The 22,207-nt window shown below is 37.1% G+C and overlaps 1 protein-coding gene across 4 annotated transcripts in view; it reads right to left on the bottom strand.

Annotated features, from left to right (window-relative positions):
* Nucleotides 1–22,207, bottom strand: part of rptor (regulatory associated protein of MTOR, complex 1) — a 409,250-nt gene that overhangs the window by 228,406 nt on the left and 158,637 nt on the right. For all 4 annotated transcript variants that reach the window (XM_079882549.1, XM_079882546.1, XM_079882548.1 and 1 more), the window contains exons 5-6: nt 6,321–6,479; nt 4,235–4,381 (exon numbers count right to left, since the gene is read on the bottom strand). In XM_079882549.1, the coding sequence (XP_079738675.1) occupies nt 4,235–4,381; nt 6,321–6,479 (306 nt within the window). The remainder of the gene's footprint in view (nt 1–4,234; nt 4,382–6,320; nt 6,480–22,207) is intronic.

Raw genomic sequence — 22,207 nt, 5'->3', positions numbered from 1 at the left:
CCTCCCACAATGATTATTTTGCACCCCCTAGCGACCATGAATCGAAATTTAAACATGTAGACAGAGTTAGCGAAAAATAATAATAATGCAACAAATAAGGAGATTATGTTTTATTTATTTTAATCAGGTTTGTTAAAAGTGTGCTTGAATGAGGTTAGTTCATCTGCGCTACCATCTATTTGCTATAACAATGAAAATATTTGAAAACCAGTTAAAATCAAGAAATGATGCAATCCTTTAAATCGTAACTTTTGAGTGTAGCAGAATTAAATGGATGTAACAATTTTACATGTGACATTGCATTTAATGTGACAGAAAAAAAGACAGTAACACCAGTGACACAATAAAGTTTATCTATAAATGGAAGTCACTGGTGTTACTGGTGTTACCCATAAGAAAGGTGACACCAGTGACAGTAACACCAGTGACAATTTTCATGAAAAATTAATTTTACAAAATGGCTGCTGCAAGGTAACAAACCACATGTTGTCAATCATGGTATACTAACTAAATTAAGTAGTTTAATCCATTTGTATTCTATTTTTTTTACAATTACCTAACAGTAAAGTAGGTCATACCAGTGACTTCAACTAAAAGCTTCATATGAAATCATGAGATAAATGAGAAGATTTCTGATAACTGAAAAGAGACAGTGGATCTACCATGGGCTTTTCTTCATAGATATTCAGGAAATTGGAAGAAGAAAGTCAAGTGATGTCATCAGTGTGATTTTTATTTCAAAATAAGAGATTTTTGATTTCATTTCCGTCATGATAGATTTTCCGCCATTTTGAATTTTGTCAAAAACCTACTTTTGCGAACTAGTCCTAGGATTTTTGCCCGATCGGAACCAAACCAGTGCAGAAATGTTCACAGGAGTCTGATTATCAATAATTATCGGAAAAAAGTTTAAATTTCGATTCACGGCCACTAAGGGGCGCCAAAACGTTCGAAGTAGGCGGAGACAGTTTTACTAAAATAGTTCTAACTCATGAACGAAATGAGGTATCTTCACCAAAACTCGGTACACATGTGTAAGAGGTCAATCAGAGGTCACAGTAAAAAAATCGCGGCGATTGGCCACATGGTGGCGCTATAACATGAAATAAACATAAAACGGGCTATAACCACATGACTGTTAGTCCGATTGACTTGAAAATTGGTATGCAGTGTCTTGGTCCAAGGTGTCATGTATGTCTATGAGGACATTGGTGTACCTAAAAAAAAACATGGCCACCATCGGCCAATGAAGTTTGAGCACCTATTAGACAAGGTTAACAGAGGCCGATCGGAACGAAACTCGATGGGCATGTTCGACTCATGGTCCTAGAGGTCTGTAAGAATTTTGAAAGAAATCAGCCACTAGTTGGCGCTAACGAGTTTTTATGGCTCTGTAATCACGTGGTGTTACACTTATTGTCACAAAATGTATATCATTTGATAGATCTGCTCATGCTGAACAACTTTGCCTCAAGAACCATTGCTGTCAATCAAACCGTTCATTAAATATTCGTAAATATGTTATAAACCTACTTTTGCGAACTAGTCTCTGGTTTTTCGCCCGATCGGAACCAGACCAGTCTAGGACAATTCTCTGGACTCTCTAGATCAATAATTATCAAAAAAGTTGAACTTTTGCATTTGGATGGCTGTAATAGGGTCATTTATAAAATGGGCGTGGTAAAATACATTAAAAAGCCTATAAATCCTAAATAAAAACTCAGAACTTCACAAAAATTGGTGAACATATCTGACATAACATCATTAACAAGCATGCAAAATTTTATGGAGAACGGACCATAGGTGGCGCTATAATTGTTAAAAAGCTTTAAAACCATATATTTCCTATGGTACATTGCCTGTATTGGCTGTAAATGGTCTTTTCCATCTATGATGTCAGTGGTTACATGCTTGCTAAATAAAACTTAATAACTTTTGATGCTTTTATGCTTAAAGGCCTTAACTGCTTGAACCCCGATAAATGCTGCTTGCAGCTTTAATTTTTCTTATATTTATAAAATAAAATTACCATGCATTTCCATTTTACACTAAGGAACAAATATTATCCAACAGACTGAATTTACATCTGTATAATTCCAATCGTAATTTCAAAAGCAGTTCTGTTAAATAAAAAATAACGTCAGTTACCTATGCCAGAAGCAGTAGACAATCACATTAACGATTTCAATATAGGACTTATTCTCTTCGAAAAGACTATATCATTATTATCTGAAGTAACAACTAATTGATATATATATATCGTAAAACTAATCCTGTGAGACTGAGATGCTGCAAATCGGGTGATTTTAGGTCAATGTTTTGGCTGTAAGTCAATAACGCCCTCGGTGGGGAATAGTAAGATGGCTGCTCAAACACTTCCGGTTGCTTCAGCGCCTGATGGCAGTTTAGAACGCAATGAGCAATCTAGATATTATACAGATCAGTGGTTATCCCTTGTTATCTTGTGTATAAATACACTGTAAAAAATGATCGTGATTTTAACGGTCAAAGACTGTAAAAATGCTACAATGAAAAACTGTTAATTGGTCATTAGAAAGTTTCCTTACTATATACGGTAAACATGATTGATCTAACGGTACATTTAATGTAATTTTACTGTAAAATACTGTTAAATTTACAGTTTTTGAAAGTGAAAAAGAACAAATTGTATAATTTACAGTGAAAAAATATAAATTGATATTCCCACAATTCCCTGCGTGACACTTCACATTTGATGTATTTTTGTTAAAATAACTATGTTTCTTCATAGTTTTCTTAGTTTTTTCTAATCGGTTATGAAATTAGGGTTTTATGTTATAGTTAATGTTGTTAAATTAATGTTTATTGCATTTTAAAAATGTAATGTGTGTTACCATGATGGTGTTTAATGTCTGTGTGAATGACACTGTGCAGCTTCTATATACAAGTATTAACTTTCTTGTGAAAGAGATGCTTGTGATGAGCTTAAATTCATCATGTGATTTTCATCTCCACTGTGATTGGTGGTTGTCAGTGTATTACTATGGTACAAAACAGATATAAATACTTCAATAGGTCAGTAAATTAACATTATATCAGATAATTAAATACGGTTTATTAATGTTAATTTAAGTAAAGTCTGTAAAATCTAAAATGTTGCTACCGTATTTTTTACGGTAAATTTCTGGCAACCACAGCTGCCGGTATTTTACCGTAAATGTAACAGATTTTTTTTTTTACAGTGTAGCCCTAGTCTTTCCTGTGTTTAAAAAAAAATTCACAGTTAAATTTACGGTTCACTAAACATTATGGTAACCCACATGAAATTTAAAAAATGCAATAAACATTCATTTAACATAAATTTAACATAAAACCCTAATGGCATACCTGATTAGAAAAAAAACTAAGAAAACTATGAAGAAACAGTTATTTCAACAAAAATACATCAAATGTGAAGTGTCACGCAGGGAATTGTGGGAGTGTCAATTTACGTTTTTTCACTGTAAATTATACAATGACTTGTTCTTTTTCACTTTCAAAACCTGTAAATTTAACATTATTTTACAGTAAAATTACATTATTTTACAGTAAAATTACATTAAATGTACCGTTAGATCTATCACAGCTGTTTACCGTATATAATAAGGAAACTTTCTGTTAACCAATTAACCAATCTTTGACCATTAAAATCACGATCATTTTTTACAGTGTATGTTTTGGTGTGGTTATTCTGTTCCCTCGTTCTCTGGTCTTCATGTTGAAGTTATAAGTATGTTATTCTGGTAGTGTGTGTGTGTGTGTGTGTGTGTGTGTGTGTGTATAGGGACAGTACAAAAAAACATGATCCCAGTCAAAACTGGAAAATATGTATTGCACATAGAGAGTATAGCAAAAGCTAATTTGCATCTCAGGTTGCATCTAAAACCTGAGATCACCTCCATTGTGGGGACCAGCCAGCGGTCCCCATGAGGGGAATGGGTAAATAAACAGACTAAATTGTTTGTTTTTTTTAAATGTAAAAATGCTGAAAGTTTTCTGTGATGGGTAGGTTTAGGGGTAGGGTTAGTGTAAGGGGACAGAATATACAGTTTGTACTGTATAAAAACCATTAAGTCTATGGAGAATCCCCACAAAGATAGTGAACCAGACACGTGTGTGTGTGTGTGTGTGTGTGTGTGTGTGTGTGTGTGTGTGTGTGTGTGTGTGTGTGTGTGTGTGTGTGTGTGTGTGTGTGTGTATATATAAAATCACACACCTCCAGCTCCTGCTCCCTCTGCAATGCAAACTGTTTGAATGACTTGACAATGATCCCAGCGTTAGAGCAGTCATACACAAAGATGGAGGGACTTCCCATCCATGTCTGTAGGTCATAGATGGACAGAGGGATGTACTGGGTGTAGTTCTGAGAGAGAGAGAGAGAGAGAGAGAGAGAGAGAGAGAGAGAGAGAGAGAGAGAGAGAGAGAGAGAGAGAGAGAGAGAGAGAGAGAGAGAGAGAGAGAGAGAGAGAGTTTATGATAGTTTATGAGTTTAAGATTATTTTTAACTTTAAAAACTTCAATAAGTACAAGAGAAACAAACTACTGCTAATGACTGTTGTGGGGAGACACTGAAATACGATTTTTAGGTAACACTTTATAATTACTTTCATTAATAAATCATTAACAAACGTTGATGTTTAACAGATCATTAGTTAATATATATTCCCATAGCTAGAAATATGAGACCACCGACAGGGGTGGGTGTTGTGAGGTTTTGCGCTCGTGCACGGCTGCCTATGACGGCTGCACGCGAAAACCTCACAACACCCACCCCTGTCGGTGATTGGTTGGAACACTATTTATTTTGGTTTTGAGTGGTGGTGAAACCAACTGTTTTTGTGTGCAGATCTCAGAGCCTAGGCTGCCTACAGAGATGCGTTTTTTTGACGGCATGCTTATGGGGCGGGTAGCTAGCGGATCGTTAGGAAAGATTAGATGAATGTGATCATTTATGTTTGGGCCCAAAATCGCTGATACAACCTTTAATGGTTACTAATTAACTTAAACATTATGTAATGATTAACAGATCATTATTTAATGTGAAATAAAATGCTTACAAATGTTATTAAACTTTCCATTCATATTTCAAAACACTTGCTGCTATTGAGGTGTGATAAGTTAGGGACAGGTTTGGTGGAATGGGTAGGTTTTAGTGTTGATTAAGGTGTCAACAGTGTACAGGGGTCAATTTGATTATTATATAAGGGTACATGGTTCAAACTGTTTATATTACATTGTTTTAATTAATTGAACAAGTATTTTCTTGAAAATTGTATTGGTTTTCTCCTGTTGATGCATGATTCAAGGAATATCCTGTTTAAAGGAATATTTAAGTCAAGTCAAGTCAAGTCAAGTTTATTTATATAGCGCTTTTCACAACATAGGTTGTATCAAAGCAGCTTCACAGTAATAAATTAAAACAATACATCAATGTTTGTTTCTAGTGGAACGTCCACGTTTGGTAATGCTGATCAATGGTATCGTTGATTGATTAATTCAATTAAATATCCCCAAATATCCCCAAATAAATTTACTTAAAAATGAAAATTCTGCCATCATTTACTCACCCTCAAGTTGTTTCAAACCTGTATGAATTAATTTCTTCTGCTGAACACAAAATGATATTTTGAAGAATGTCGGTAACCAAACAGTTGATTTACCTTATTGACTACGATTATTTTCCTACTATGGAAGTCAATGGGGTCCATCAACTGTCTGGTTACTGACATTCTTCAAAATATCTTCCTTTCTATCTTCCTACGAATAGTGTTAACATAGATTCAAAATACTAATTAAACTCATTGTTTCACAACATTTGTACATGACCCACTGAATTGAAGTTTGATGACATTTGTTAGCATTTTATTTACATTACATAATGATTAGCAGATAATTTAAACAAAGCATAAATCATGTTATCTCATAGCTATTTGAATATATATTAACTAATACGATTTATGTCATGTTTCTTAATGATTTATTAAGGAAGCTTTTAATCATTGTAAACCATCTGTCAAAATCATTTATAGATTTTTAAAAAAGTGCATGATCATATAAATTGAAAGTTAAATGACATTTGTACGCATTTTAATTTGTTAAATAATGATCTGCTAATCATTCTAATTAACTTCATTAGAACACATTAACAAGCACATCATCTAATTTTTTAGCTGTGTGAATATATATTAACTAATGATCTGTTAAGCATTATGTAATGTTTGTTAATTTATTAATGAAAGTTATTATAAAGTGTTACCAGTTTTTTTTTATTTGCCCATTTGTCCTGATACTTTTTGCCTTACCTTATTGAAGACCCAAATCTCTCCATTGACGGTGGGTCGAGGCACCCCATGGCCATTATAATGAAAGAGAACACGTTCCTCTTTGGCATTTCTCCGTAGTGAAGTGCACAGCTTCTTCACCTCATCAACTGTAGGGTCCAAACTCTGCTTATAGCGGGCCTGGAAGAGAGAGGATGTTAGATGACAATGACAACCAGAAAGAACATTAATAAATCAGAATGTGTCAGCACAGATCTAAAAACATCTGAGAACTATACTTATAATATAAAATGTAAACATATCGATTAAAACAGATTGAAATTCATCAACCCTTACAAATCAATCTACTTTAAAATCTACAGTGAAAAGAATCTGCTGCATCCAGAGAAAAGAATCACTGTAAAAAAAAAATGATCATGATTTTAAAGGTAAAAATGCTACAGTAAAAACCTGTTAACTGTGAACCTTTTATACATTAGTATTTACCTTCTCAGTTTGTGGAAAAGCTGCTTATGATAAGCTTTGATTCATCATGTGACTAATCACAACCTATTTTTGGTGGTTGTTAATGTATTACAAAGTTACAAAACAGTATATTATATCAGTTAATGAAATCCGTTTTGTTTTGTTTTTTACTGTAAATTTAAGTTAAATCTGTCAAACCTAAAATGTTGCTACCATATTTTTACAGTAAATTTCTGGCGACCACAGTGGTGTTTTTTTTGTTTTTTTTAATACATACAATCACCAACCTGCACTACATAAGCCCCTTTCACACAGCGCAATGATGCTGGCAAATTGCCGGGAAATTGCCAGAACGCCTTCTGTGTGAACGCAAACACGACCCGGGATTGATGCCGGTGTTGTGCCGAATTTCGACCCCCGCCAAATTATTACCCCCCTAGTATTGATAGGTTTAGGATTAGTTGTGGGGGAGGGGTTAGGATTAGGCAATCAGGTACTGATTTCAACGAGGGGGGTAATAATTTGGCAAGGGGTCGAAATTCTGCACAACACCAGCATCGATGGCGGGTTGGGGACCTAGTTGCTGTGTTCAGTCCCAGAACGCGCTGTGTGAACAAAAGCCGTCATCAATGCCGTGTCGTAATGATGACGCTGAAGCCAGGATCGTTCACCAGCTGTGAAACAGTACGTAATGTGCTAGTTTATAATCAAATCAGAGAAAAAATGCACAAGCGTGGTTTCTCGAGAGAGAAATCGCAGCTCATAAGCAAACTTAAGACGCTGCTGAGACATTAGCCTACATGTCACGTCGATGTTACGGGATTTTTACGGCTTGTGTGTGAACGCACTCTCTGATTCCGGAAAATCACTGGCAGTGTGAATGAACCAAAATCAAACGAACCCGGGTCAAATCCCGGGTCACTTTATCTGTGTATTTTCCAGAATCTCTGTGTGAAAGGGGCTATAATCACTGGCCATGAAAATCCCCATATGAGTCAAAAAACATGTCTAAATATCGTACCACTTAAAACAAGCTCACTAAAATCTCCCATCAGGGCACAGTAGACAGACACATGATGAGACAGACCAGCAGTAATAGCCATCTAATTCTAGATAGATAGATCAAGAAGAGAGAAGGTCAGAAAATATGGGTTTGAATATTGAATATGAGTTTCCTGACTGAGCATTTGTACCAGGGCTTTAATAATGCATTCAGAGCTATCTTTTCTGGCTGTTTATGGTGCTGTGTGTGTGTGTGTGTGTGTGTGTGTGTGTGTGTGTGTGTGTGTGTGTGTGTGTGTGTGTGTGTGTGTGTGTGTGTGTGTGTGTGTGTGTGTGTGTGTGTGTGTGTGTGTGTCTGTTGACAGAGCTTAGATAATAAGAGAAGGGTCTTGGGAGTGAATGTGAATCAGGACAGAAAACGGTTGAAAAAAAAAAAGTATATGACCATTATTCACTGCACTGACATAAACTAATCTCTCTATCACTATTTTATGTTATTCTTTATCATGCTTTCTTTTCTATTTTTGCCCCAAAACAATTATTTAATATGAAGCTTATGCTTCAATTGTCTGGCTCAAAATCTCAGCTCAACAAGCTTTATAATAATGTAATAAAACAATGGAAATCTGGCTGGAGGCAAGAAACATATCTTTAATGATACTGTACAGTGTTAAACATGCCTTATTCTTTCTGGTGTAAGTAAGTGTGTGTGTGTGTGTGTGTGTGTGTGTGTGTGTGTGTGTGTGTGTGTGTGTGTGTGTGTGTGTGTGTGTGTGTGTGGTATTGCATTGCATAACTCTTGAGTGAGAGGTTGGTGTTTGAAGAAATAGTTTAGAGCTGTTTATAACAACCTCATTTCCCTGGCATACACTACAGGTCAGTGGACTAGTGTGTGTGTAGATTTTGCCACCATTATGAGGACCAAATGCCTCCACAAGGACAACAAATCGTGAAAATCACCTACATTGTTGGTACCGGTGAGAAAAACTGTCCAACAAGGATGTCCTAATGAAAATGTAAAAGTATTTGTGTGAGGGTTAGGTAAGAATAGGTTTAGGGTAGAAAATAACATTAGCTCAGCATAAAAAAACACATCAGATATTGATGGAAAGCCCCTACCATGACAGGACAAAAGTGTGTGCAGAATATCTCATGATCAAGCTGAGTTAATGTCTTAGATAAAGATATTACAATTGTGGACCAGGGACCAGTTGCATTAACACATCCACTATGTTAAGACTAGTCTGACAAGCTAGCAGTTAGCCAAGGGGTATAATCAGTCAAACTTTTTGGATTCAAATGACATCAATCTAAGTTATATAATTAGCCATGTTTCCAGCCAAAATTGAGAATTTAATTTATTGTTTAAGAGAACAAAATGGTCACTTCCTGATAAACTGAAAAATGGAAGTTGCTGCAGTAGGAGAAGCCACTGTAAATAATAATTTTCATATTGCCCATAATAAATTACTTGTGTTTTGTCCACATGCTCTGAGGTGCAATAAACACAGTCATGTTATCTTGCTTTTGGAGGTGGATGGCATGATGCTCATTTTATTATGGGGATGAGGATATATAAAATGGATGTAACAGTGAACTATTCCACCTTTTTCTACCTCAAGCTCTGAGTAACCTACTGATATATATATATACAGTGAGGAAAATAAGTATTTGAACACCCTGCTATTTTGTAAGTTCTCCCACTTAGAAATCATGGAGGGGTCTGAAATTGTCATCGTAGTGCATGTCCACTGTGAGAGACATAATCTAAAAAAAAAAAAATCCAGAAATCACAATGTATGATTTTTTAACTATTTATTTGTATGATACAGCTGCAAATAAGTATTTGAACACCTGTCTATCAGCTAGAATTCTGACCCTCAAAGACCTGTTAGTCTGCCTTTAAAATGTCCACCTCCACTCCATTTATTATCCTAAATTAGATGCACATGTTTGAGGTCGTTAGCTGCATAAAGACACCTGTCCACCCCATACAATCAGTAAGAATCCAACTACTAACATGGCCAAGACCAAAGAGCTGTCCAAAGACACTAGAGACAAAATTGTACACCTCCACAAGGCTGGAAAGGGCTACGGGGAAATTGCCAAGCAGCTTGGTGAAAAAAGGTCCACTGTTGGAGCAATCATTAGAAAATGGAAGAAGCTAAACATGACTGTCAATTAGGGCTGGGCGATATGGCTGAAAACTGTATCACGATATAAGTGTTTCATATCGGTCGATATCGATAATTATTGAATTTTTTTATAACATATTTAAAATAAGGACCAGTCCAGGAGACAAATATATTACATTTAAAGATTTTTTATTTTAAACTTAACCTACCTCTGATTATAATCCCATCAGTTAAAAAGGCAGAAATGTCAACACGACCATGGAAAACTCAAAAGTCTAAAATCACAATGAACACTTAACAATTATCTCTTAACATTAAGGTGCAAAATTAAAGAATACGTAAGAAATGCTTTATAAAGGGGTGGGCGATATGGCAAAAATATAATATTACGATTTCTTTCTATAAATTATATAAATCTATTTCTTTCTATTTTCTATAAATTATACATTGATACTTATTAAAGCTATTAATAAAGTTATTAGTCAAGAGCAGTGAGTGATTTTCTCTTTACATTTTGTTGTTTTATTAACATTAAAGGGATAGTTCTCCTAAAAATTCTAATTTTCATAATTTACTCTCTCACGTTGTTTTAAACTCGAATAAGTTTCTTTCTTCTGTTGAAAATAAAAGTTATTTGGAAGAATGTGGGTAACCAAACAGTTGATGTACCCCAGTGACTTCCATAGTATATTTTTCTCCTATGGAAGTCAATGGGGACCAGCTACTGTTTGGATACCCACATTCTTCAAAATATTAATATTAGAAAATATTAGAAGGCAATTAATACAGGTTTGGAACAACATTAGAGTGCGTAAATAATGAGATAATTTTTATTTTTGGGTGAACTATCCCTTTAAGGACAAGCGGCAGCGTGTTTACTATTACTACTGTCTCTTTAAGAGCTGCGCGCGACGCGTCTATTATACACGCATTTGACAAGCAGATTTTCTCTCAATTTTCTCAAGTTTGCTTTCACTTTAGACATATCCGACTAGTTTATGTAAACCTTGTGTGTATAACAGTATTAGCAAAATAAGACTCGAAAGATAACTTAGTATTCAGGCGCTGGTAGACAGGCTTTTAGTGCATGTGAGCTTCACATGTATGCGCTGAGAAACGCACACGCTAGAACAGCGCATAAGCACGCGAATAACAGAGAAACTGACGATGGTCTTGCATAATCTGCAGACGACATTGGTCTGACTACGGTCAGACTTTAAGTCAGGCGAGCTGACTTTTTCTGTTTTATCTAGTTACTAGAGAGTGAGTGCCTTTGTTCATGCAATCAAACTTGCTTTGCTGGTTTCTTCCAACGAAAAAAATAAATAAATAATTATCGAACGTTTTATCGAACGCATTTTTTATTGATATTGATTACGTGTCTATCGCGATACATATCGTTATCGTTTTATCGCCCAGCCCTACTGTCAATCTCCATCGGACTGGGGCTCCATGCAAGATCTCACCTCGTGGGGTCTCAATGATCCTAAGAAAGGTGAGAAATCAGCCCAGAACTACACAGGAGGAGCTGGTCAATGACCTGAAAAGAGCTGGGACCACCGTTTCCAAGGTTACTGTTGGTAATACACTAAGACGTCATGGTTTGAAATCATGCATGGCACGGAAGGTTCCCCTGCTTAAACCAGCACATGTCAAGGCCCGTCTTAAGTTTGCCAATGACCATTTGGATGATCCAGAGGAGTCATGGGAGAAAGTCATGTGGTCAGATGAGACCAAAATAGAACTTTTTGGTCATAATTCCACTAAACGTGTTTGGAGGAAGAAGAATGATGATGAGTACCATCCCAAGAACACCATCCCTACTGTGAAGCATGGGGGTGGTAGCATCATGCTTTGGGGGTGTTTTTCTGCACATGGGACAGGGCGACTGCACTGTATTAAGGAGAGGATGACCGGGGCCATGCATTGCGAGATTTTGGGGAACAACCTCCTTCCCTCAGTTAGAGCATTGAAGATGGGTCGAGGCTGGGTCTTCCAACATGACAATGACAATGTTAAGTTAATATATATTTACTTAACAATGTTATATTAATATATATCATATATATATTAATTAGTGTAGTACATTTTCTTTACAATATGATTTATAAATCACAATAAAAACAACAGTAGTTGACCACTGTGTTGTACAAAACCTTGCTAAAAAGATATAAAGATAAATAATTTAGAGAAGGAGAAGAGTATCAAAACACTGCTAAGTGATGGATCCTTATACTCTAGGCCTAGGGACAGTTATAAGCCTGAGTAAAAAGAAAGGTTTTTAAATTCAGATTCTGAAGAAACTAATCTGAGAGAAACCGGAAGACTATTCCACGGTTTTGGCCCAACAATAGAAAAAGCAAACAATCTGTGTATTTGGATTTATTAGGAGCCGATCCACTCAGAGCTTTAAAAACAAGCAGTAAAATTTTAAACTCAATTCTATGACAGACTGGCAGCCAGTGCAAAAAGAATAATACAGGGGAGATATGATCAGATTTCCGGGTGCCAGTAAGACATCTTAAGCTTCTATAACTGGTTTGAATTTACTTATATTGCTGCTTTCTTTCACTTTGACAAAGTAGCAAAAAAAAAAAAAAGATCTGAAACCACAGATCCTTGATTATTTTGCAAAAAAAAGTTCATGCCAAACGTGAATGGCACTAACAGTTGCACTTGAGTGTGCCGGTATGACTTGAGATTCTGTCTGTTTGTTTTGTGTTTTTGTATAGCTGTTCACATTGTTGTTTTAAATTTGGCCAATATCAGATTCCAGTGGGAACAGGTCATGGTCCTGAACTAACCTATGCGAAAAAAAAACACTAAAAAGATGTTGCGCAGCACGCTGTCACACCGAAGTAAAAACGGAGAACATTAAAGTAAGTGATTACAAGTTTATTTATTGTGTGATCTGTCGCGGAAGCTAGCGAGTTGATGCACAGGCAATTTGGAAAAAAGACGAGGATACGAAACAAGAGCAGTAATTAAACATTTATTATAAGAGCCCTCGTCTTTTGCTTGTATACAGAACTGTCAATAATACTTACAGGTTGGCTACTTAATACTTACACTGACTACATTTTGCAGCTGTTTTGATAACGTTGGCTACGTACAATCTTTAAAGTGACTCCCATGATTGAAGAATTGCAACGAATGTTGCTCTAGAGTAGTGAAGTAAAAGTCTAATGAATTCCGATATGACTGTTCAGACTGCGGTCGCATTGCAAAACATCTGACCTGACTGTATTATATATAGTACCACATACGGAAGTGGCACATATGGCATATCATATGGCACATAATCACATATCATGTGCTTTTTGAACCGTGGGTCCTGGTCCTGCGTACATTGCAATATTGATGCTAAAACAATATATTTTGCAGCCCTACTAATAGTAGTCAATGAATAATAAAAATGGGTTAGGGACTGTTCGTTTTTTATTTAAGCGGCTACCGGAGGAGTTTTGAGATCTACAGTCAAAATAGACTTGACCCTCCCTTCACCAGCAATACATTTTTCTATGACCTTCCAAAATAATTGTGAAAAAGGCATGACCCTCCCCGATAATTTATTGATTACTTCTGTACTGGTTTGCGATTTGCGAAGATGTTCAGATAGCCATTATTTTTTTTACAAGCATGACATACGACTTAACCTCATCTTACACATCACACTCCACTGTTATGGTGGCCATTTCAGTAGATTTACTCACTAACATTGTTGTGGAAACACAATAAGCATGAAAACTAAAATATGGTAGTATCGTGCTGCAGCGCACATTCTATCAGCTGCAGTTCTGGCACCTCAGTCCCAATACTGTAAAACTCGGCGTACATTCACATCACATGTTAATGCAGTGGTAGAGTTACACTCACAGGACACTGCACTTATTCACAATCACAAAAGTTTATTATTTGCTCGTGCTTTAAAGCTTTGCTGGGTAAAAATTTCATTGGCGTTCTGTTCTGACATGATGCACTTTTTCTGAGCGCGTACGCCCGAGGCGCGCACGCACTGTCAAACAGCGCCAAACTGGATCTTTGTTGGGTCAGACCCATCTGCTAGCGATGGGGGGCCGAGACTGAGAAAGCTACATGGAGCTACATGGAAAAATATGCACCAAACAAGCCACTTTGAAATGTTGCTGTTTTCATGAAAACAAAAGTTGAGAGACCTTCCCCCTAGACTAAAAAAAGTTGGATGACCCTCCCCTCAACAAAGAATAAAAAGACATGACCCTCCCCTATTTTCCTCCGGTGGTCCATTCCATAAATACCGAACGGTCCCTTAAAGGTAGGGTAGGTAGGAAAAAAAAAACTTAACTGTCTAAAAAACTTCTTTTCCAAATTTGTTTAAACTTTATTTATATATCAATACATAATTAAAATGTAAGTACTCTGAAAAAGAAAGTATAAAAATCGAGTGTCTGTAGACCTCTCATGACTGTTTTAAAGACAGCTCATTATTTCCATTCTCCACCCCCTCCCTTCTGGGCTCCTTCCAAAGCCACGCCCCCAAAACACATGAACGCGCGACTCCGACCGCTGAGCTGGAAGCATAGACAGTATATAAACTGGAAGACGCATTATTTACCTGAGACGAGCGGAGAGGAAGGAGCACAGTGCATGTAGTGACATCATGTCAAAATCACATGTAATAAAAAAATCTAACTTTATCATTATGAATATAAACAAATAAGATTTTTAGTACTCACTATCAAGCTAGCATATTGATATTGGTAAAGTTTAAAATATATATTTTTTTATTCGCTAATTTGCTAACGAGCTAGTTATATCTATAAGGCAAAGCTAAAAACAGGTTGCATTGATACACGTTTTTCCATTACCATCAGTTAAACTGTGATGAAGATGAATTTCGTGTAAGATTCATAACATATATGGTGTTCTGCATGTAAGAGTTTCCATGATGAAAGCATTGTTGACTCTGATGAGGACTAACGTTACACTCCAGAGACAAGTATCGTCAGCTGGAGGACAGGTCCGGGGTCGAGGGCGAAGCAGAGGAGGTCGTGCAAGAGGCCGTGCGTGCAACTAGGGTCCGAGGAAGTAGAGGCTGAGGACAAAGTGGTCGAAGTGCAGGGCAAGGAGCACTTCTTGGACAAGAGGACCTGCGTCGAGTTTTGCATCTCCTATTCCTAGGTTCCGTGTCTCTTGAATTCCTCAAATCAAACGGGTGCGCGACTGCGCGCGAGTGGGCAGATCCTTTAGCAAAAGGGTGGTTGCCATGGTTGCGAGAGAGTGACAGTCGCCTAAGCCAATCCTTTGTTTCGTCCCGAATGGAAATAATGAGCTGTATTTAATGCAGATTAAACGGTCTAGAGTCACTCGATTTTTATACTCTTTTTTTCAGAGTACTTACATTTTAATTATGTATTGATATATATAGAAAGTGTAAACAAATTTGGAAAAAAGTTTTTTATAAAATTCCTACCTACCCTACCTTTAAGAATGTATTTTTAAAAAAATCTTACATATTTCACCTTTAAATATTTCGTCAAATTTGATTATGCATTCAACTGTGAATATGAGTAGTACTAGTTAGAGCAAAAGTCAGAGCAAAAAAAACGGTAATAAATCTGCAGATTCTGTATGGGTCTGCTAAGCATGTTTTCTGCTTCTGAATGAGAGATGTAGCCACTCCATTTCAATTGTGGAAATTTTCAAAGATCACTGTGGGTTAGAATGCTCCACTCTGGCACTTGTGCAGCACTTTGAACCAGTCAAATCACTCTCATTAAAGCACTTCAGCAGAATTGTGACCATGCTGCCACTTCACAAGGCATGTAATTGGCTGAACAGTTAGTCCAAGTGTGTGAGAGTGAGTCAGAAGCAGGTCTGAACCAGATGAGGATCAGGATTGAGAGACAAGTCACGTCATCTTGTCCTCCTGTCCAAATCTGTGAGGAGTCACACTTCCTCACACATACATAAACAAGAGCTGTTGGAAGCTAAATAATGTTTTGAGTAAGTGACATTATCATGGAACTGGATGGAGTCTGAAAGCAGTCAGTGTGTGTGAGGTGACGAGAGCCAGAGAAATGAAAGCATAATTCACAACACACACACACACACACACACACACACACACACACACACACACACACACACACACACCTATGCTTATCAGATGATTGTGTAACACCACAGCAGGACGGATGCTCAACTGAAGAGGATGTGATATGAACATGAGCTTTCTACACTGGAAGGGATTTAGCACATATAGTGCACAGCTGTGTTAAACATATATCATATTAAGAACATTCTAGTTCATTAAAAATATATATATATATATATATTTTGCAAGTGTCTTTGTCACTTATGCAAATTGACTTAGGGGGCCCACAGAAGCACTTCCAATTACATCTGCAGGGCTGAATTAGGTTTATGCATGCTGAACATTGATATTCAGAAGAGATGTGTTAAATTCTGGCATCAACTCCATCAGTCTGATCCTGATTCATTTCAATACAAAGCTCTCCTTATCAATGAAACCTCACATAATCTCATGTTCTAAACACACTCGCTCTTCAACTAGTTCATGAAAATCAATTCCAGACCAAAAACCTAAAAACCATTATTAAAGAAATTGATAAAAATCTAAAACACACTTCAATGTAACTCTACCCTTAATGAAAACACTAAATTGGCAATTTATCTATTAATTTAAAAAAGAAATTAGAGGACAAATCATCTCAGAATACAGATTAAGAGACCATGATCTAGAAATAGAGAGAGGAAGATGTAAACAAACATGGACACAGATGAGGATGAGTGACTGAACAGCTGCACTAGTTGCAAAATTTGTTCGATATGGATTTTATTTTTTTATTAATTTACTATGCTAGATATGACAATCTTTTTTTATTATTATTATTATTTATTATTTTATTATTTATTATTGCTTATGATATATTATTATATATTATTGCATAATATGTTAATGTTTCATCAACATTGTGCTACACAGTCATGCTAATAAAGCTCATTTGAAACTGAAAATTTAAATTGAAAATTTTAAACTGAATAATACAAAATTGAGACAACAGAGGATCACTAGATTGTGTTTTCATGTGTGCAAAATCTTTTAACAATGGCTTCACGTGGCAATCAGAATTTACAGTAGAAAAACTGTCTGTTTTAAAGCCATTTTATACTGGACTGACTATTTATATTCAGTAGTATTAATCCTAAGATTAATGTGTCAGGTACAGCAGTATTTTATTGAGCAGTGAGCCCACACAACACGTGCACATCACAACATTCAAGAACATTTGCAGTAAGATGTCAAATGTTCTGCTTCAGCAGATAAATAAACAACAATGAAAAAAAAAAAAAAAACCTTAAAGGATGTAAGTGCAAGATAATGCAGTTACAAGTGTATCTCCTCTTTGCAGCTCTATTGATCTTGGCAGACTGGATGTGATGCCACTGAAGTCTATTAGGAGCTAAGGAGCAATGTTTATATGTATGGTCACATTAATATCTCTGTAAATCTACACCTGAATCTACTCTGCAGTTTGTGTGTCATTTGGGACATTTGGATCTGGACGTACACGTGTGCACCATCTAAATGTGCTGATAAGTTGATTTCTGTATGCAACTGTATCCAAATAATGAAATCAGTTGTATTTGTATAATTAAACTACAAAGAGTGCAATAATAAAATTAGTTGAGAAAAAAAAATACTGAATGTACTGTACATGTACATACACACAACAGTCCTAATATATTTCACTGCCCATTACAAACAATATACATTCACACTCCAGATCAATTCAAACTAGAACTTGAATGCACCATATGGTCCTAACCCTGATATTGCCTGAACAAAAGTGGTCTAACTGCACAATAGGGGTTTTCGCACCGGATAGTTCTAGGAACTTAGTTCTAGGAACTAGCCACTAGGATGGTTCCTGAGAACTAATGATTCCCCTAGGAACGTTTTGCTGGTAGCATTCGCACCGCCAGTAGGAACTCTGAAGTGACGTAAGCCACGCTTGTTGTGACTTTTATTTTGACGGCACGTCGGACCTTTATTTTGACGGCGTTGAGAACGCCAGAGCCTTAAAACACAGTGCTTGCATTCTCTGTGTTCATTAGTTTACGATCTGTCTAACAGTCCTGTCTAATACGTTATTAGATAGAACTGTTATACATAGAAAGACAGTATATGAAAAGGTATTAGCGAATGCCATGAGGTTGATGTCCAGTCTTGCTAGCTGAGCAGAAATACATAATCATGTTTCTCTTGGTCCCCTCAAAAGTTGCGTTGGATTTTCTCCTCAAAGTAAAGGTTAATAGGCCCATTTATTACTGTTTTCCATGTTCGTATAGTTAGTTTCTGGAGTAAATATATAGACTATAATCTGTGTTTACACACAGCCTGTTTTTTAAATGTCAGGTGCTGGTGTTTCGTGTGCGTTCGGTCAATCCGCGTACACTAACGTCACATCACTGGTAGTTCCTATTATATATAGTATACTATATAGTAGGCGGCTACATATATGAAGAAAAAAAAGAAAAAAAAAACCTAACCCTAAAAAAAATTCTAACAAAAGGTTTCTCAGCTGTATTTTCTAGTATTAGGTGTCCTTAAAGGCACAATATGTAACTTTTTTGCTTTAAAAATAGCAAAAATCACTATATCTATGTTACATATTTTTTTTAGTTGTGTACTTACATTATCCCGGACTGTTTCCAATAACTTTCAAACCAGGAGAAATTTTAATTTAACTCGAAGACACGGCACGTTTCTTTATTTCCGTTTTGTCGCAGTCAATGGCGTCATATCCGCGTTGTCCCTGTTTTCCGCTCGTACTCGTTCAATCATTATGGACCATTGCAAGCAGACTTTGGATAAAAAAGGAGAACTAAAACGAGAATCAATTCAGCGCGGTGTTTTCGAGATGCCTAGAGCTCCCATAGACAGTATATAAACGAGAGCTCCACGTCCGAGACTTCGACCGCTCCTACATGTACTTTATTAAACAGGTGAGCACATTTACATAAAACTAATCAATGTTATATAGTTCAACAATGATGAAATGTTATAATGTGATCTGTATGTTATTCTAATGTTGATCTAGCTTACTGCTAGTCTCATACAGACAAACTAACACATACATTTCAACACATTTAAATGCAGTTTAGTGTGATAGTGTAATGTTAGACCAAGTGAAACAACGCTGCGTTACCTCACAAGTTTAATTTGTCTAATAAACTGACCTGTGAGTAGTAATTCTGCACTTGCGTGTAGTTCGGTAGAATGAAATGTCCATATTCCTTTTATATCCGCGGAACTCGCGTCGCGTGTGGAGCTGATAGCTGTCTCTTAGCAATCCCGAACTGCTTCATATCACAGTCATGATAAAAACATCGATGTATTCAGTCATCCATAAACATTATTAGATCGGTCGGCTTGACGTTGACGACAAGATCCATAATTCTTAGCAAATGTTGCGTCGTCAAACTACGCCTTTGTTATTGTTAGAGGTTAGCGACCCCTAGTGGCGAAAAAAATGGCATACTGTACGTTTAATAACATACTAAAAGTTTACCAAAGTTTGACAACTAGAAAGGTGTAATTTTCAAGATGGTGTCCAAGATGGGCAGGACGCCCTTAAAATGTCCTACTCCTTCATTATTTGACCTAGTCAAGTCATCTTGGTGCCTTACTCCATGTTTTCTGGGTCTATGAATCCATTGGACTTGTCTAAATTGCACTGACATGATTACATACTTATGGAATACATGATTTTGTGAGATTACTGTGAGGTTTTATCTTTGTTTGGGGTGAACCAGAGATGTAAACGATTTAGCCTATGTCATGTAACTCCTACTCAGTAGGTGTTTTTGGACACATATCCTTTTTTTGCTAAAACACAGACTTGGCATTTAATGTAAAAGTTATTGCACCCAAAAGTAACTTAAATTGGAGTTGTGTAACTTTGATAATAAACAACTCTGAATTAGCCCGAAAAGAGGCCTGTGTGTGAACCCTCTAAAATGGTCACTCATTTCAATTTGAATAAGGTAATACATGTAATGCATCCTCTATAGATGTTTTTGAGTATAAAGGTGGCATTACACTAAACCTCAGGTTTAGTACAATTCAGGTAAACCTTCAGACTTCAGACTCCAGTTTCTTCAGCTGCTACTTCCTCGTCCCAAAGAAGGATGGGGTCTGCGCCCCATTTTGGACCTGCATTGTCTCAATTTTTCCCTTTACAAAGGGAAGTTCAAGATGTTGACGTTGAAATCCTGGCACAGATTCGAACAGGGGACTGATTCGTGGACCTGAAGGACGCCTATCACCACATCCAGGTCATTCCAAGGCACAGGAAGTTCCTCCGGTTCACCTTTGGGGGAAAGACGTATCAGTATCGGGTCCTTCCATTTGGTCTAGCTCTGGTTCCGCGGACGTTCTCCAAGTGCATGGATGCAGCTCTGGCCCCCTTGAGGCTCCAGGGCATCCGTGTGCTAAATTATCAAGATGACTGGCTCATTCCAGAGAGTTGGTGTGTAGTCACAGGGACGTCCTTCTCCACCACCTCTGGTCTCTTGGTCTCAGGTTGAATGCTCAGAAGAGTGTCTTAGCTCCTTCTCAGCAGACCACTTTCCTGGGTGTCTAACTCAATTCTCTCTCGATGCAGGCCTGTCTGGCCCCTGCTCGAGTTTCCAGTCTCAGTGCGTGCTTGGCCCGCTTCACGCTCAGCCATCATGTAGCGGTGGGCATATGTTGCAGGCTTCTGGGGCTCAGGGCAGCAGCCTCTCCTGTCCTGCCCTTGGGTCTCCTTCATATGAGACCATTACTGTGGTGGATGAAACTCAGGGGCATCCGCCCTTCTTGGTCTGCCTTCCGCCTGCTGAGAGTGTTGCGCAGTTGCCTTTGCGCTCTTTGGAGATGGAAAGACTCCCCCTTTTTACTTCAGGGGGACAAGATGGGTGTAGTTTCCCGTCGCCAGGTTGTCACGACGGATGCCTCTTTGAGTGGTTGGGGTGCAGTCTTCGAGGGCAGACCGGCGTGTGGTGTTTGGACGGGCGAGCTTCTCTCGTGGCACATAAATTGCCTATTTTAAAAACTAAAGCCTTTAATTATTTATTTATTTTTAAGGCATGAAATGACTCTAGACTCGACTCGGACTCGTGAAAAAAAACTCCAGACTCGACTCGGACTCCAGCTTAAAGTGAACCACAAAGGGAACCAGCCGAAAGTGGCCTTAGTCCTTTTGGTGTTCACAATATAGTGGACTCAAAAGAGAACCCGTTTCTTTTTTTGGTCCTCTTCAGCATTGAAGTGATCTCATACCCTTTCTTGTTCATACGACAACCTCAAAATAACTCAGATCCCATCTTTCTGTGCATTTTGCATGTCCACACTTTCACCTTCGACAACACCTGTCACACCAAATATTTTTTTATCTTTGTTATTAAAAATAAGAAAAAAGATGCACATTGCAAATAAACAACATAATATACATTTGAAAAAAACAGTGCTTTGTTTTTTCAGCCACAGTAGGTGTATTTAACAGCAGCATTCAAGTAAGAAATGGAATAAACAAACATCAAAATAAAACACTACAGACTTGAATAAATTATACATTGATTCTAATTAAAGCTACTGAAATTCTTCAGTGAAGAGCAGTGAGTGATTTTCTCTTTTGTTGTTTTATTAATATTAAGGACTAGAGGCAGCGTGTTTATTATTAGGCTGCTGTCACTTAAAGAGCTCATGCAGGGATCTAATAGAAAAGCGCATGCCAGAACAGCACGCGGATGAAATGTTTAACTGGCAAGGCTTTGTAATGCATGCAAATTATAAACTTTCATGACTGTGAATAACTGCAGAGTCACGTGAGCATAACTCTACCGCTGTGTTAACATGTGAATGTACGTCGCATTGTACAGTATGTGGGGATGGAGGCACCAGAACTGCAAAGGATAGAATGCACTGTAGCACGATATTTCTTCAAAAGCAGATTGTGGAAACATTTTAATCATTCAATATCTAAAATTGTGATATCGCAGACCTCTAGCCAGTTTCCTTCAGTTTTTGAGAAAACAAAAAAAACAAATTATGTTCTTATGTGTTGATGAGGATAGTTGACGTTAAATGACAACACTTTCCAAATATCAAGAAGCGCACAGCTCTCCTCCTGAAACCACTTGACCCACGACGTGACATTTATTTATTTTTATTTATTTATTTCAACAGGGACAATGTGCAAAAAACATTAATTAAAGATGCTTTGCACCAGATTTAGCTTGAGCTAGTTTCCATCTGCA

This window comes from Squalius cephalus, assembly GCF_949319135.1.
Source record: "Squalius cephalus genome assembly, chromosome: 10".
Classification (NCBI taxonomy): domain Eukaryota; kingdom Metazoa; phylum Chordata; class Actinopteri; order Cypriniformes; family Leuciscidae; genus Squalius; species Squalius cephalus.
This window is presented reverse-complemented; position numbering and strand designations above follow the sequence as displayed.